Source organism: Drosophila eugracilis, unplaced genomic scaffold (assembly GCF_018153835.1).
Source record: "Drosophila eugracilis isolate 14026-0451.02 unplaced genomic scaffold, ASM1815383v1 contig_445, whole genome shotgun sequence".
In the NCBI taxonomy this organism is placed as follows: domain Eukaryota; kingdom Metazoa; phylum Arthropoda; class Insecta; order Diptera; family Drosophilidae; genus Drosophila; species Drosophila eugracilis.
In genome coordinates this window covers 1,178,803-1,196,907 of record NW_024573311.1, presented here as the reverse complement: position 1 = coordinate 1,196,907, position 18,105 = coordinate 1,178,803, and the positions used below count along the sequence as shown (strand labels likewise).

The window sequence follows — 18,105 nt, the reverse complement described above, 5'->3', positions numbered from 1 at the left end:
AATCAATTTCTAGAACTGATCTAACCGATGTTTTCATACGCATGGCTTTCTTATCCAGTGTTTCGATAGTTGACCTCAAAATAAAATAGTTTTCAATTGGAATTCTTTTACATTTTCATTGTTTATTATTTAAACCTAAATCAAGACACAGAACCCCCCGAGCCTATGACCAGCTCACTTGCCCAGCTTGGAAGCCTTGGCAGCAGCGGCCGCCGCCTCCTTGCGGGCTTCCCGCTTGGCCGTCTTACGGGCTTCCTTCTCGCCAGCCTCAAAGGTTTTTCGCTTTTTGCGCAGCAGCCATTCTTCCTTCTCCTTGGTCTGCTTCTCGCGGATGAGTTTACGGAACAGGTTGCGATGGCGGGGTTTCACCATACGCGCCTGCAGACGGTGCTCATCAACTTCGGCCTTGTGCACTTGACGCTTGTTGACCTTGTGCACCTTGCCTGATTGCACGGACATCTTGTCCTTCTCCTGCTTTAGGCGTTTGGTCTTCTCGTCAACTTCTTCCTCCTCCTCCTCATCTTCATCGTCTTCATCGTCAATTTCAGGATCCTCTTCGTCTTCGTTAACGCCATCGGGACCGCCATATTTCTTGTATTCGGCGGTTTCCTGTTGGTAAGCCAGCTGTAGCTGCGCGTCGAGCAGCTCCTGGTCCACAGTCTCTTCTTCCTCCTTCTCAGGTTCATCCTCAGAATCGTCATCGCTTTGTGCTGATAAAAGGAGTAATTCATTAAAGTTCCACAATACCTTAGACACAAAGATCCCTATTCTTACCGTGTGTTTCGATCAGGGAGGGGTCTAGCAGGGCCTTCTCTTCTGGTGGGATGTAGGTGTCCCTCTTGGAGTCTACGAATGGCGATAAGTGTGGTGGCAGCTTCTCGCCCAGGAAGTACTTGTTGGTGGGCAACAACTGGCGCTGGTTGACACAGTCAAAGAGCCACTGCGGCTGGATGTAGTCCCGCGAGATGTATTGTGTGGCAATGCTGGGCCTATCGACGATCTGGTGAGTGATAGTCTCATCACTTTCATCGTAGGCAGAGCCAGCGAAGACGGACGAGTCCCAGGACACTTTGCCGCCAAAGGAACGGATGAGTATGACCAAGGGCTCACGTGGAACTTCACGGTTGATGAAGAACTTCAAACCCTTAAAGAGGGTGCGCAGACGGGCCACTTCCTGGGCCTCCTGCTTCATTTTAATGATGCGCTTTGAGTCACCGTCTTGCTCCAACAGCTCCATGTCGATGTCCAGTTCTTCCTCGTCCTCCTGTACCTTGTCCGTACGCAGCAACTCAAAGTTAAGCGCTGCAATACGATCAGATACGAAGCTGGCCTCGTCCTTCAGTGATTCTTCGCTGTCCTGAAGCACGCTGGTCGGGAACTGTGGTGGATACGCAAGATTCAGGCTATGGAACAGCCTGAAGTTGGTGAAGCCAAGCATAATGGTGTAAAACTCCACGAAGATGGACATCACCTTGAAGTCAACCTCCTGTCGGGATTGGGGCTTGAAGGGATAGTAGTGTGGCACAATCCAGGTAACCTTCTGGCCCTTGATCTCGGCCTGGAAGTAGTATCCCTTGATTGAGATGAAAACCTTGCGGAGGGACTTCGAGGCGATAACATAGTGCAAGAATTCGATGGTCAGGCGACGGCACAGGTTCGACTGCTCCCTGGGAATCAAATGCAGCGATGGAAAAGTACTGAACAGGAAGAGCAGAGTCAAACAATCGTCTAAATCCTTTAGTGCGTCAATGAAGGTGGGATAGCGCTCCTTGACAATGTGATCGAGTTTGATTTCCGGAAACAGGGCCAATCGACGTTTCAGATTACGGAAATCCTTGATGGCGCGATCACGATTGCTTTTCTTAGCAAAGATCTGCGGAATAGTAAAAATGGTTAATTTTACCTAAATGAGATACATATGAGCTAACTTACCTTGTAGTCACGCAGAGTCCACACAATCGACTCGTGGAGCAGGAAACGGATGTCCTTGGTGTGATAAAGGACTTTGATTTCCGAAGATCCCTTCTGGGCCCTACGCCTGTGTTTTGGTTCCCTGGGATAAACACCTTTCAGGATGCACAGTCTGCGAAAATCATTCAGGGAGAGCTGGAGTTTTCTGATAGCAGCTCGCCGGCTAATATACTGCGTAGCCTCGCCGGATTCGTACTATAAAGGTTTAAAAACGTTAATATCCATATGGTTTTCAAAATTTCTAAAGACACATAACCTTAAACACGGTCAAAAACACCTTAGAACCAATGATAACTTACCTTTTTGGGTCGCCTCATATTGTCGGTTTATGAAAATGGACTTTTTGTCAAGTTAAATCTGTTTTATACAGATTTATTTAATAAAAAACACGCAGTTGACCAAAACACACGTTTTTTGTGTTGTTGGTCGCGTGGAAAGGAAGTGTGACCGGTTACCGGTTTTGACATAACATAACAATCTGAAAATGTCTAAATATGACAGAAGGTTGAATACTTCGCTAAAACATATAGTGAACTGGATAAGAATCGATAATTGTCGAAAATTTGCAGATTAAGATCGAAATATCGATAGTTGGGGGGACATTTTTAAATGTAAATTTTAAATTAATAAGAAATAATTTTAAAAGTTTTTTCAAGGTATATAAAATATAAAGTTAAATGTTAATGTTTATATAAAGAAAATATTAAAAACACTCGACCAGTGCCATTGGATAACTCATTTTATTGAATCTGTTTTTATTGTTTTTTATAGGTATTGTATTGAGAAAATAACATACAGTCTAAGTTTGTTGTATTATATAATATTTGTTATATATTAGTTAGTTTTGAACATTAACTTCGTTTTTTGTTTTCGCAACGTGCTTACTGCAGTCGCATTTCGTTTTGTTTTCTTGGTTGATAACAAAAGTTTATTAAACGGCCCTTTCTCGTTTGCTGCGGCTCTGCTACAACTCTGCTCGTTTCTTTGAACATTCTTCGTGTCCTTGTGTCGTGTTCGAGTGTCTGCTTGAGTAATTCTTCTGAGCTTTCAAAGCCTTGTTAACGGTTCGATGTAAATGTATCTGTATCTGCATCAGCGTTTGCATATGCATCTGCATCTGAGTGTGGTTGGTTTTGTTGTATATTTCACCTAAATAACTAGTTAACATTTCGGTTTATTTGCTATAGCTTCGTTTTGATTTACATAAGTTGAAGGTTTTTCACCCCACCGATCCTTGTCATCCGATTTACGATCCTTAAAATGCTTTATATAACTTCATATACTTTTGTATATATATATATCTTGAGTGCCAGCCATATATGTGTTCTTGCATGTATCGTTAGAAATTGACTATATATTTGATTTGCTTTTACTCCTTGCTCTCCATTTTGATGATCTCTGTTAACTAATGATTCTGCTGGGAAGTTTGGTTCGGTTTTGGTGTTTTCTTTTTGGGGGGTATTCTAATGATGACTGCTTGTGTTCTGGGTGTGTTATTTGTATAAAATCTAAATGTCGTTAACTAGACGTACTTGTATAAAGTAAATAACTCGCTGTATTGCACCACCATAAATATTCATCGGATCGAGCTCTCTGGTTCGTCACAAAGATAAAGTGAGTTCAGCATGGGATTGGGATCTTGGGGAGTGGTGAGTGGGGCTTTCCTACTCCTACGATGACTAAGAAATAGGGTTATATTTAGACTGGATTAAGTGAATGTATCTGAACCGATAATAGCTCTTCTTTTCTGCTTTCCTTTTTATGGTTTACCGTATTATTCATATATAAATCATTTGTACAATCTTATGTGCTAGAAGCGTATCAGTTGTTAAAATTAATGTCTGTTATTATAATACTCTCATTGTTCGCTATTAAAATTACACACCCATCTGCACTACAATTACATGCCAGTATCGAAAAAATACACATTCGTAAGGTAAAATTCAAAAGTACAACGATCGAAACTCAACAACGGAAAATGTACATACATATTTTGGTGGGTAATGATAACTGTATTATTACACACGACGGTTATATGTTCACGAGCTATATATCATCTGCTTGAGATCCGATCTTGGATCGGCTGATCGCTGGCATTACAAATAATAAACGCATTCGGTTTATACACTTATAAATTTGAAAACGCTATAAAATCTTTAAATTAGTCTACCAATATGTTAACTATTACTTTTTACTGGATTCATATATATATATATCATATCATGCTTCAAATTTGCAATCTCTTTTAATCGTTAATCGGTAATCGTTTGGTTTTCTCTCAAATCGAACGAAAAATCGAAATGAAATCGAAGCCGCTGGCAACTGACTGACAATTTATTGTTTTTGCTGAGTTTCTCTGTCTAAACAACGGACGCAACTTGAAACGTTCTCTAAATATTGTATAATCGAATATAAGTATTGCATACATTGCATTTCACGTGTTCTAATTGTATTCGTAATCGTATTAAGTATTTAAAAAAAAAAAGTAATCCACTTGGAGCGTGCGATATGCACCGACACGCTATATATATGCTATATGGTATACGGTATATGGTACATATACTGGTTTATAAAAGTTAATAAATATCCGTGTTTTTCATATACGGTTTAGGTCTAGTTCGTAGATTATTTAAAGCTGAAATTAATGATTATGTGCTCGTTTGTTTTTATACTCGTAGACGTTATGTGGTATATCGGTATATTCTTGATCAAAGACGATTGTTATAGGTGATTGACTTGAGAGCGTGATTAGTTTTTTGGGCCAGATCAGATCTCTAGAAATGCTTCCGAATGGTCTGTGCTTGTGTTTGCTAATTTCATTTGAAAACATCGAACATCGAATAATATCTACTATCATGCCAATTACATTTAAAACACAAAATAATCAATTGGGTATACTTACGTTTGATTTTTCAGCAAACTCAAAATTTGTTTTGAGGACACAAAATTAGCAAACACAAAATTTGTTTTCCTTTTTTGTTTTTTTTTTTTTTGTTAGTTTACTTTTTTTCACTTTAATTTCAAACAATGATTTTTATTTTTATAGTTAAATATTTCATAAAGTATATATAGCATTACTATATCTTTCGATTCGATTTGGTTTGTTCTGTTTCGTTTTATCGTTATTATTATTTCCATTCTTACGCTTCATTTTTATGTTTTATGAACGCTTTTGCTAATGTTTCAACAATTTTTTTGTGTTTTTGTTTCACTTTTACTTTTTACGCAATTATTCAACTTGTTAAAAATCTATAACCATAACAATTTCATATATATATATATATCTGTATATATATATTTCTTGTATATATTTCCTCTTATTTACGTTGCTTTAAAGCGAGACATCTACGCCACTCGACAATTTTGTTTGTGATTTGTGTGTGGGTTTTTTTTGGTTAATGATTTTTGGATGTATGGGGAAATGTTGGATTTGGGAATCAGGAAGTTTTTTTTTATTGAATTTTCCTTAATTTTTTGATTAGCTTTCCATTTGCTATTAATAAGAGTGGGGGAGTGAGAAGATAAGCTTCTTAGTTATTTAACACTTTCTCAATTCTGTTGGTTATTCTCTTGGAAAATTGAGTTTTCTTTGTACCTTTTTAGAGAGAAAAGTGGGCGCGATATGTTGGAATGCATATGTATGAATGATAGCTTAGATGTGAGTGGGTGTGAGTGAGGGAAATCTTCAGTACAAGTAATTGCTGGGTGTGCTTTTCCATTTTCTTGTTAGGTTCTAATAAGATGTAGTTAAGTGTGAGTGTTTCGTTCTCAAGTATTTTATTTGTTTTTTTTATATAATAAATATGACTTGGTTTTAAAGTTAATTTGGAAGATATTTTTTTAGGTTTTGTTTTTCTTTCTATTCGATTTAGTTTTTGGTATCCTTTGTTGTCTTTAGTTTAAACATAGAGCATGTATAAAAGTTTAAGTTAATTTGTTGTTTGTTCTTGGAAGTTGTCTCTGTTAAAGCCTGGCGACCAAGGCAATCTACTCGTGAGAAGTGAGCTTGCTAGTTTCCGATATATACGATACAGGATGCGTATATATCCATATAGAAGGACTAAAGTGGACACTTTTGGAATTAAGAGCTACCATGAGAGGCGCTTGGAGTGGCTGAGATGGAAAGTAGGGGTTAAGAAGAAGAAGTTGTGAGATTTAATTACTAAGGAAATAGGTAAGACGTTCCAATAGTTAGTTAAATATTTAGAAAAATAGGTAAAGTCAGATTAGAATAGGTAAACTGATTGGAGTTTTCTCTTTGGTTAAACTAAATTGATAACTATAAAAACAACATCTTATCAAGATCCAATATAGAGAACCCTAAAGAATGTTCTCAGCCAACTCTCTGCTGGACTGGTACAAGGACTACACTTGGGCAATATGAAGGGATGTGGTGTCTTCTATGTGGAGAGGGTATGACCTGATGTTAGCCTCGTTCGAGTTTTATACAATGTCTCCACCTCGTTCCCTGACAATCCTTTCTCTCTCTCTCTCTCTCTGTCTCTCTTTGTCTTCCGGTTCGCATCGTTTCGGTACTGTTCTGCTGTTGTGTGACCTCTGACCTGTCCATATCCTACATGCATATATCATATTATCATTAGTTATTTATATATATTTATATCTGTGTGCAATCGAATGCACTGCACCCATGGGGTGTAAGAGCAGCCACTTAGTTACGTTAATTCTGCATTTCCATCTGCACATCGCATTGTTCAGTAGATACAGCGTATATATATATATATAGTTCTGCGAATGTGAATGCATATATAATTATTTCCGATGCGTTACTGCTGCTTCTACTGAGCCGACTTGGCTTCAATGTACAGTTTTCGGTCTTGATTTTCGCATTTTCGTGAGTGAGATTCGCCTGTTGTACATATATAGGAGTATGCATATAGTGCGATGTCACTGCTGAATCCTCTTCGTTCACTGGTAATAAAAATTATTGCTTTCTGTTCTGAGAGTGTTTATGTGTGTGTGTGTATTTGTAACTGTATCTGTGTGCTGTCCTGTCGCTTCCTTAACTTGACTGCGAGCCATATGCAAACGTCTGGATATCCGTTAGATACATTGCCTACTTAAGTATAGTTTTGCATATATATATAGTAAGTTATCTTCTGGTATATATAAAATATATATATATATATATGTATGTTTATATTTAGGTGTATATATGTATGCGTTTTATGTTAAATTATTTGGGTTTTCTTTTCCATTTGCATTTTCATCGGTTTTGCGGCCACTTGGTTGTTTTTTTTTACGAGTTTAGGTTTTTAGTTTTAGTTTTAGAAAAATGTTACGTACCTTCTAAATAAAGAGAGCAAGTTGATTTTGTTTCATATTTTTGTTAAATATCGTCTTATATGTCGTTTATATATAAATACGTTAATATGCTCATATATATGTATTTTGGGGGACTTCATTAAGCAAAAAGTATATGAAATTATTAATATATATTTTTTGTTTTTTTTTTGGGTTTTTGTAGGCTTAGTTTTTGTTTTGGATTTTCTTTTTCGAAGTAGTCTATAATAAATATGGCTTCAATGTAAAGTTAAAGTTAAATTTAAATTTCAACTCAGCTCCTCCTAAACACGCCAACATGAATCAGAATTAGAATTAGGACTAGAAACGGGATCAGAACTAGAATCATAATCATAACTAGAATTAGAATTAGCATCGGACTGGAATCGATAATCATAATATCATAATGCTCTGGTCTGGATGTATGGCAAATGCTTGTCTGCTTTTTCCTTTCTTAGCAAAATGTTTATTTTTTTAGTATGCCCTACACATTCGCATCGATTTAAGTTTGTTTTTGAATTCGAGTATAGCTTACTTTGAGAGTTTTTCGATTTATTCGATTTGTTCGCTTTGCTTGTTCAATAAGTACGCAAATTATCACTTAATCAATACAGGTCAATATATAGTATGCCATGTAAGTGTGCTTGTGAGTGGATATATAAGTATTATGTATATAAGTCGTAAACTAGATAGAGTTTAGATAGGCTCTGGATAAAGCTTTTAGGAGAATTCTTAGTAGAGCACGCAAATGAAAGGCTTCTGCTCGATCGATCGATCGATCGAACCGAAAGAGCTCAACACAAAACTTGGAGGCTGCTTTCCTTTATCGTATCGTATCGTATCGTATCGTATCGTACCGTATATTAGGATATAGGGTGCCTTGTGCCGAGATAATCATATATATTTGTTGATACATACTTTTGCTGGTTTTCTTATGCTTGTAGTTAAAACCCAAACGTTAGGTAGATATTTAGTAAGTGGTTGGGAAGCCATTGTCGTGTTTCCTTCTCGCTAGTTTTGGTATTAGATCATAGATAGATACGATAGTTGGGAGCAAAGATTTATAGAGTTAAGGATAGGAGGGGGGCGGCTTGCGTTTAAAAAGCTGCGCTAAAACACTTTAAAGTAAATGTCATTCGAAAAAGAAACGCTGGCACTAACTAACTCGCATTTTGTTAACGTTAAGTTTTCGATTTCGTTATTTTCATTATAGCTTTCGCGCGTGTATGTGTGTCTGTTGTTTTTTTCTTTTTTTTTTTTTGAGTTTTTGGTTTGGTTTGATTGTGTGTGTCTGTGAGTGTGAGTGTATGTGTGAGGTCTGTTTAACAATTCGATTATTTAGCTTTAGTCCATTGTTAATTAATTTGTTAATCATTCATAAATTTGCTTGTATATAATTTAGCTAATTGGGTGTGAGACTGACGAGACTGATGGGGTCCTTGTCTCGTCCTCGGCGGCATTTGGACATCCTTGGGCAGGTATCCTTGGTAGCTCGATATATCGATGGAGTGATAGCCGGGTAACTCGGTAACTGTTGCCCACTTTGTCTTTGCCCTTGCCCCCTCTTTAAAAGGGGCAAGTGATCAGGTCGTATTCGAACATCAGCGATACGGCGACAAAGACAAAATACAACAGAAACATGGTGAAGCCCAACCCCTTGTTCATGCGCCAGCGGAAGCAGGCGATCGACATCACCACGAACACCAGCATCATAAACAGGATGGTTATGGAGCAGACCATGCCCACCGAGTTCACCTCGACGGGCGCTCCATAGATGATTCCGTACAGCAGCCATGGAATCGGCAGGCTGTCAGGGATATTTAACGTTTCCGGTTAGTTAGGTTCCGACAGGAATGGCTCTTGCCAGTAGGCAATGCTATCATTTACTTACCCTACGGTAACATCGAATATATTGCTGCCCACGGAACTGGACACGGCCATGTCGCCGAATCCCTTGCGTGCCACAATCACCGAGGTAATCAAGTCCGGAATGGATGTGCCCGCCGCCAGGAAGGTCAGACCCATGACCTATTCGAAAAAGGAAGAGCACGGTAAAAGGGTTAATCAGCAGCGTTGTACTAGGACTCAAAATTCAGCAAGAATACATTTTATATTTATAAATTTCTTCAAATTGTATTAAAATTTTTATATTTTTGTTGAGAATAAATGGATAAAATAATCAAAATAAAAAAATATCTGTTTTTAAGTGCTAAGTAAGGTACCTCGGGCGGAATGCGCGCCGTGTCGCCGGCCACGTTGGCCCACCACACCATCAGGTAGGAGAAGGCCGCTATCCACACGATGGAGCCAATGAAGGTGACCGGAAAGAAGCGCTTGCCGCGGGGCGTCCGAGTGTCGGGCAGTGTTAGCCACATAGGCACCAGTAGCGGGGCCACCAGGACGTAGGTGAGCCGCTTTCGCGCCGTGTCCGGCCAGGCCATACTCAGGGGTTCCGGCTCATCCTCGATTTCAGGCGCCTTTATTTTTTGGTCAAGGCAAAGGAAGAGATTGGCGATTAGGGACTTGGACCGAACTCAATTGAAGTCTGTTAGTATTAGTATAGTATATGGGTATATATATATATATTTATATTTATAATATTGAATATGTAATACGGAATTTGTTGTATAAAATATATAGTAAAAATGTGGGTGTGGGTGTGGGTGATTGGAGCGGAACTCGCTCGCCAGTGATTGAAGGTGGGTTGATTGATATCGTTGTTTGGGTTCTGAGTTGGAATGCGTTTCGAGCTATGTTTACAGATGGACATGAATCGATTACGGGATAGCTTTTTGTCATAGTACAAATTTAGCTTCGCTTTCGGGTTTTGCAATTATTAGTTACGAACGATGTTGTATTAACTTTTGGTTTAGTTTTTGGTCTGGTTTGGGTTTTCATTTCTCTGGCAGGAACTCGCAGACAGGCGTTTAGAGCTTGCTTGGCGGGATCTTAGGTGGATTCGGTGTCGATTCGTTCAAGGTAAACTTAGTGTGTTACGAGTTCAAAGGGGTGCACTTACTTTCTAGCAGGACTACAATTACGTTACGATACTGATTTGTGATCAGAAAGATTAGATGGTTAGACTTAAAACGTGCAGAGTTCTATCAGCATCGCAAGTACAGTGGTGCTACATTGGTGCATTGGTACAGTGGGCATGCTCAAGTTCGACTTGCAAGTGCAACATTACACACAGACACAGTGACACAGTCTACAAGGTACAAGATCAATGGTGAACAAAAGTAGAAAGTAAAACTGGTTAAAAAGAAGTCTCTAAATCTAGGTTTCTATTACTAAGGTTAATTCTACTCAAAGTATTACTTGAGTGTGCTACACTGAACAAAAAATTTTGTAATGTGTTATATTTTTTTGATCTAGTGGGCGATTCTCAGAAGCAAATACTTTGCAAATGCAACAACTAAGTGGAAATTTCTATGCGGTCTACACTCCACGCTCCTGGCCAGTAACTCAACTTTCCCATCTATTTTAAATGTATTTTTGTATTTTTCTTATCGATCGAGAGGCCAAAGATATGGGTTACTCAATGACTGGCTTGTGGTTTCTGGACTTGGCGTTCTGGGCAATACTAATTAATCATCACTCGGCATGAGGTGATTTCATTTACGATATTTGATAGCTGCATTTTTAATTCAACCAGCTGAAAGGTTTTTTCTATAAAATTTATGGAAAACCACAAAACTATCAAAAGTGAGCAAACCATTCCAAAAGGAATCTTTTACAAATATTTTAAAAATATATTTAAGGGTAAGTATAAATATAATAAAGGGTAGGGTTTCAGGGTTCCCTCCCAACGGGATCACCGCCTAGGAGCTTTTGTGTACGACACGCGTGCATTTTTCTGATTGATTTTCTTTTGTTACTTTATAAGATTTAAAAAAAGGAAACATTTTCGTCATTTACGATATATTTGTTGCAATAAAATTATAAAGATTGTATGCAATATATAGAAGAGCGTAGATAGATAGATATAGAGAGAGAAAGATAGATAAAGAGAGATCAATAAAAATTGTTCATGAAACTAACTTTGATGCTAAATTTGCGTGTCTGAATTTTGACCCTCTGCTCAATCCAGCTAGGACGTCGACCACTCAACGATGGCTTTAGGTTGATTGTTCAAGATACATTATATAAATTTATATGACAAGTATTTTGGGAGAAGAGTACACATTTATAAGTATATATATTGTGATTTTTGAACATAAACTTTTTTTGGATCTCAGGGACAAGTCCTCAGAATCAGATCATCATTTATGGAAATAATACTTTGTTTAAAACATAGGCTGTTAGAAAAGGTAGAAGACTTTTGGGGGGTATACAGATAGATAGATAGATAGATAGTTTTTTTTTGGAAAGAAGACTGTTCACAATGTTAAGAAGAAGTGTGGGTAGTCGGGGTTTACATAACAAACACATACGGAGCGGGGAAAGTAGTGGAAACACAAACACAATTTTGCTGGTTGTGGGTAACATTGTATTCTTTTTTTTATTTTTTAAGGATTTTTTTTTAAATATTCTTCAAGACAAGAAGCCCAACTCGGAAAATTCGGTTTCTAGCGGCCCTCGAGGCCAGCCATGTTGTGTCTAATTGTGAGTCGAATTCAAATGAGGTCGCAGTAATTGAGGCGAGTCAGCACCTCAGAATTTTGTTTGTTTGCTTTGTGATCTTTGCATAAATGAAAACAAAAAAATGTAATTAATAACCAACTAGGAAGCGGGATTCCCAACGGCAAGCCGAAGTTTTTACACTCTTGCAGGCGGAGATTTAGTTCTTATATAAATAATAAGGAAAAAAAGAGCCGCAAACGATGAAGCAGCTCTTTCAGATTCTGATACTGCTACCGCTTTATCGTTTACAACCCAATATAAAGCTGAAGTTTTACGGTGAATCGGTTGGATGTGCAGAATTCTTGTCTGTTAGGTTACTGGGTAATGGAAAATTTGCCAAGAATTAGCACAGTTTCACAGCTTTCAGAAACAACAAACCTTAAACGGATGACGGAACTTTCTGACCCTCTGCAAGAGTTAGGGTATTTTGTGCCCGCAATGAGCATCCGGAATGCAATGCTACTAAGGCTGCTGCTTTAGCTGATGGGGGGGCCAAAGCCAAGTGCTTGCGCCTATGCATAAGAATGTTCGCTTTAACAAAATGCCAATGATTACGATACGCGAGGTACGATATACGAGCACACACGCTGTGTGGGTGGGTGTGGTGATCGGTGTTTTCAATAATATTTTTTGGGCGCAGCTACTTTGCATTGGAATGACTGCATCGCGCATTAGTGAATTATGAATGGAAATTATAAAAATGCAAGGCACTGACATTGGTTCTCCTGTGGATGCTTTTTGTTGTGGATGTTTCAACGCTATGTACGAGTAACGAAATCAGTTAAAGACACAAAGCAAATGAGTTCCAAATGGGTCATACGGTATACGAGTATGCAAAAATTTCACTATTCCGAATTAGCTCTTCTTAATCTGGGGCAAGACAAAACACACACAGATAGATAGAGTTATAGATAGATAGATAGTTCGATAGAGATGGATGGAGGGTGGAAAGATGGGGACATGAAGATACTCCGAAAGTAAGGGAGATAAACATACACAAACAGAACGAAAGAAAGTTCAAAGGTAGACGGGAGGAAAGTTGAGGCGTGTATGGTGTTTGTGTGTGTGAGATAGAGAGTGTTGTGTGTAGTGGGGATGGGTGGGCGGTGGGTGGGTTGAACAGTTTTATGGAAAAGATATAAGACACAAATCGTTGATTAGTTTAAGATAAAGTATTAAATGAAAATCCATAATAAGTCACACATAAACGTTGCATAAACACACAGATCTTTTTTTTTTTGTTTTTTGTTTTTTTTATAATCGCATTTCTTTGGGCTGACCTACACATTTAGCCATTTTATATTTTGAAACCGTCAATAACAGTGGGAAACGTACAGAGGAACACATCAAAAAGAATGAGGGAAGAATATACATCAAAACATATATTTAGGTGGGCAGTAAAAAAAAACACACCATGTTTTAGTTTAGAATCAGTTCAAACGTTGCGTCAATCAGTTAACCAATCAGTTGCTCAATCAATCAATCGATTAGCAATTTTAAGGAAACATGCCAACAGCTAGAATTGGAAAACGGTGTGTATATTTTGGTAGGTCGCTTGAACTGGTCGCTAAAACCCGGTCTAGAAATATGGGTAATACATCGAAATGGGGAAAATCAGATTTACGAAACACGATATTAGGCTGACATACGATCTAGGATTACGAAATTTTAGTGGCTTTTAATATTGAAATTGTTTTACGTGACGCGTTTTCAAATTCGTGTAAAAATATTTTTACGATATTCCTTTACGGCATTGAAATTTTGTATTTGCAAAGAGTTATGAGGTATTGAAATACGATATTCGGATTAAACTGTTGCGGATTATACAATTTTAGCGCGATATAAAAATTAAGAAATTTACGATATACGGTATTCCGATTTACGATATTCAGATTACCGTTAAAGCCAGACTTATCCGAATTTGTTGCTTGTATGAAGAATGCAGCGCATTGTGTGTGACACAATCAATCAATCAGTTTGTAACGAAAGCACAAGGAAACCGAAAACTCAAATCAAATCAATATGGATATTCGAAAAGAAAAGTCATGCCTAAGGAAAATCATGAGCAATATATCATTAGCACATCGTACGGATTACAAACGAGGGCGCGGGCGCATAGAGAAGTGGTTGAGGAGGACTTACCGAGTCGAGAGTGGTGTCGATATTCCCATTGGGACGATCGGCGAGCGTAGTCTCCTTGAGATTGATCTTGACGTGATTGGCCGCCGAAGTGGTGGCACCGCCACGCTGCGGCTTGGTGGCATCCAGCAAAACCTTCAGCGAGGCGATGGCGTGCAGCTGCGTCGCCTTCTCGTCCACTTTGCCTGGAACATCATCTTTGTCATTGTAATTGTGTGTGGTTTTTTTTTTGCGAGTGTTTCGATAAATAATGCAGTGTTTTTGTTTATTGTTTGTTGGTACACAAAACACGAGTGTGGTGGTGGTATTTGGTGTTGGTGTGTGGCGAGTAGCGGTGTTGTCGTTGTATCATTTGTTATTGTATGTGCGGTTACGGTATTCGGTATTCGGTATTCGATTTCGATTTTCGGTTTATTTTATTATGTTGGCACACAACGAATTGATTTTTTTTGAACGCAAAATCCAAGTGTTTTTTTTATTTGATTTTTTTTTTTGGTTTGGTATATTTTTTATTTTTGCGAAAAATCAAAAGAAAAAAAGAAGAAAAAGAAAAGAATAAAATTGCATCGATTAAAATGAGAAATAAACGAATTAACCCAGTTACGAGTTTCATTTTCAGATTTAGTTTCTTTCTTAGAGCTTTTAATTTACAATTAAATTTACTCATTTAGGGGATTGGATTGGATCGTTCATATACGCAAATATATGTCTATATGTATATTGAAAATATTTTATACAAAATGTTGATGTCAGTTGCGAGACAGCATTTGGAGGTTGCTTTGAGTAAGTTAATAAGTTAATAGCTAGGAGCTAGGGGATACAGTCTAGTCTATAGAGTATAGAGTACAGGGTATGACAGAGTAGAGCGGAAGAGAACAGGGTTTAGAGCAGAGCAGAGCGGACAGCAGAGTATGGGGGTAGGGGTTCGTAAGCTGACTAGGACTACAACTAGGACTATTAGTAACTAGGACTAATCTAGAGAACACTACTAATATTTACCGTGTCAGAGTCTCATGGGGTTTGGTCTAACTTTTGTCTCTGAATCGATCCCGATTCGATCTATTGAGTGTGAACTTGTGTTTTGCACTAGGAGCTGATTAAATATTTGAGATTTCGATCTGGTTTTTGGTTTTTTGATGATGCTTGGGGGATCGGACGGGGTTTTTCTGATGGGTATTAATTCGATTCGATTCGGTTTCTTTTTGTTGTTGTCAATGCGGCGTGAAGTTCTCTTTTGAATTTACATTTTTTTTTTCTCAAGGGATCATCTTTCTAAATGGCTATATATTTATCGAAGACCCCTTTCTAGCTTTGTTTTAGGTATATACATATACATATGTGTGTATATATGTACACGATACGATTCCGATAGACTTATATCTAAGCTTAGCTTACGTTTCTATAGATCGCATATGTGTGTGTCGCGGTGGTTTGATTATGATAGAGGAGGATTTCTTAATAATATCGATTTGTCTAACTTTGGTTTTAATACAGACCTAGAGAAGAACATGCTCATACAGAGAACTGAGCAAAAGCACGACTAGCTATTTCGGGATGGGACTTGTGATCTTGGCTGTTCTTGGCTTAGCTATAAGAGTGGCAGAGCGGGTAATTATCTAATCAGATCTATCGAGATCATTGCCATCGTTGGTAGGAAAATGATTTCCGTCCGTCTCTGCCGGATTTCCACTGAACACAGGCCCAAAAACACAATTCCCATACAACGAGCAGCATAACGAGTTGAAAGAAAAACACACAGGCTAACAATATATGACGAACATTCCAGTGACAAAAAGCGATCCGACCTATGCAAAAACAACCTGAAACAAGCTCGACTAGTCGCACATGCAGTCGCAGCTTGTTAATAGTTTGAATAGTTTACTATCTACTCGGATGTGTGTGTGTGGATGGGTGTATATATAGTACATATATATAGGTAGTATGAGTCTGAGTGTAAGTCTGAGCCCCTAAGTCTAAGTCGAAGCCGATTTCAAACAGCATTGCTGCGAGCCAATTGTACTAGTTGCTAACTAATTACAATTTCAATTACAATTACAATTACGATAATGATTACATTTAACACATACAACATTAAGAACGCATAGTTAATATGTACAATATAAATTGTTTTGTTTTTGTCACGCGTCAAACTCAACTCAATCTAGCATTCAATGGCATAGGTACTTGAACTATGGAATATATTATATTAAGATCTGCAGTATATCTATATCTTTTCAGTTAGTACGTGTGCCATTGAACTGCAGGCACAAACTCTAGGAATTTATGATAAGTTCTCTATGCTAGATATATAACGCATATGTATATATATATATAGATATATTGGTATAAATGTAACTCCAAACTGACATTGAACAACATAAAATATTTTCGTTATTTTGTTTTCTTTTTTTTTTTTTTTGTTTTTCTGCTTTTCTTTTTGTTTAATTGTTTCTTTTTTTTTTGTTTTCTTGTTTGCAACAAAATGAAAAACAAAGCCGAAAGTAAATCAGTAAATAGCGTATTTGTGAAGCTTTAGCAACTGAAGGCGAAAGAATAAACCCTTGTGATCTGACCTAATACGCCTCCAATCAAGATCCGCTTTAGGTTAAACTAAACTGAATCATCTAATTAGCTTAAATGGGGAATTTTCAAGTTAAGAGCTCTGCTGTCAGCTAACAAACTGCATTGTGTTTAAATTAATTTATTCTAGATAGTTAATTAATCATTTTAGTTATTTCCATTGCAATTTGTAGATATCTTCCCAAAGCTATACTTTTATATTAACATCATTATAATTCTGTTTTTCTAAATTATAGAAAATTAAACCTTTAATTGCTTAGATTTTTTCTTTGCTTTGCAGCGAACTTCTGTAATATTTCACTTATCTCTAATAGAACAGCTCAATGGTTGAGGTAGGCCCACTTGGAGCTACACGAATTCTAACACTTCGCACCTGCGAACCTTGACGAACACGCCCCTGAGCTGCCTCATTTCGATTCGTTTTATTTTCTGTGGGCCATTGCCGTGGCAACGACACTGACGCCTTTCCTACATATTCATGGGTACCTAGCCTATACTCAATCCGTAACAAAATCAATGCTTTAAAATGAGGCTCAATCTGATTGGTAACTTTGCAGAACTACAGAATCTATAAATTCGGTGTGGCAGCAATGGTATCGCGATGACCTTTGCCTCTTCCTGTCCCACCCAACAAGCAAAAGGGTTAGTGCTGTCAATAGCCCCTCTCCTGACTCTTTTTCCTTCTTTTCTTTCTTTTTTTTTTTTGTTTGTTTGTGGTTCTAGCTCTAGTCGACGTTTTGTCTGGGCCTGGCGTGCTAATTAGGTAAGTGGCTCCAAGGTCGCCATTAAAAAAGTGAACCAAAGCCAACGGAAAGCTAAAACCAAATTGAAAGAAAAACAAAACAAACCGAACCGAACTGAAAAGGCAACAACGCAACGCAAATGAGAAATGGAAGTAGAAGTGGAAATCGGAGCATAGACATAGATATAGTAGATACAGATATAGATACAGATACAGTAATTGGTAAGAGCAGCAGAAGTGGAAGGATGAGCGAAAAAGTAACTTCTGGCTGGCAAGTCAAACATCCAATTAGAAGGAAAACAGAATTTACACAGAATTTGTTTCAAGAAACCCAAAAAAGTAAGAACGAAACTAAATATAACAATTTTTACTTTAGGACAGATATAGATAACAGGTACAGAGGTACAGGTACAGGTAGTATATATAGTATAGTATATAGAGTAGAGTTGGATGTTATTGCATTTGTATTTATCATATTTTGGATGTAAGCGTGGCGGACTGGGAAAACTCCTGCACTAACCGACAAATTGTAAGGGAAAATTAAATAATTTAAGTGAATCATTATAAGGAAGCTATTTTACGTTTTCTTGAATCATTTTTTGTATATTTGGAATTAAAAGCTTAGATGAAAAATTTAACAGGAAATATAAGTTACTCATAAGCATATTTATGACTTATAGAAAAATATATTTTGATGTTATTCCTAATTAGTAATTCTTTTTGATTTAGAAAGAAAGAAAACATAGTTC

General features: G+C 37.5%; 2 protein-coding genes across 7 annotated transcripts in view; both read right to left on the bottom strand.

The window, feature by feature from the left end:
• Positions 1-102: 102 nt before the first annotated feature.
• On the bottom strand, positions 103-2,425 carry LOC108110809 (pescadillo homolog). The gene is made up of 4 exons (XM_017220040.2): positions 2,271-2,425; positions 1,933-2,166; positions 775-1,873; positions 103-710 (listed from the first exon to the last, which is right to left on the bottom strand). The coding sequence occupies exons 1-4, from the start codon at positions 2,286-2,288 to the stop codon at positions 175-177; spliced, it is 1,887 nt and encodes a 628-aa protein (XP_017075529.2). The 5' UTR covers positions 2,289-2,425; the 3' UTR covers positions 103-174.
• A 5,022-nt stretch (positions 2,426-7,447) lies between these two features.
• LOC108110653 (sodium/potassium/calcium exchanger Nckx30C) overlaps positions 7,448-18,105 on the bottom strand; it is a 31,113-nt gene continuing 20,455 nt past the window's right edge. For 2 of the 6 annotated variants that reach the window (XM_017219759.2, XM_041819042.1), the window contains exons 5-9: positions 14,038-14,219; positions 11,314-11,388; positions 9,495-9,749; positions 9,164-9,300; positions 7,448-9,079 (exon numbers count right to left, since the gene is read on the bottom strand). In XM_017219759.2, the coding sequence (XP_017075248.2) occupies positions 8,839-9,079; positions 9,164-9,300; positions 9,495-9,749; positions 11,314-11,388; positions 14,038-14,219 (890 nt within the window). In that variant the 3' untranslated portion in view covers positions 7,448-8,838. Of the gene's footprint in view, positions 9,080-9,163; positions 9,301-9,494; positions 9,750-11,313; positions 11,389-14,037; positions 14,232-18,105 lie in introns of all 6 variants that reach the window. The other 4 variants (XM_041819043.1, XM_017219763.2, XM_041819044.1 and 1 more) reach the window with 3 other exon arrangements.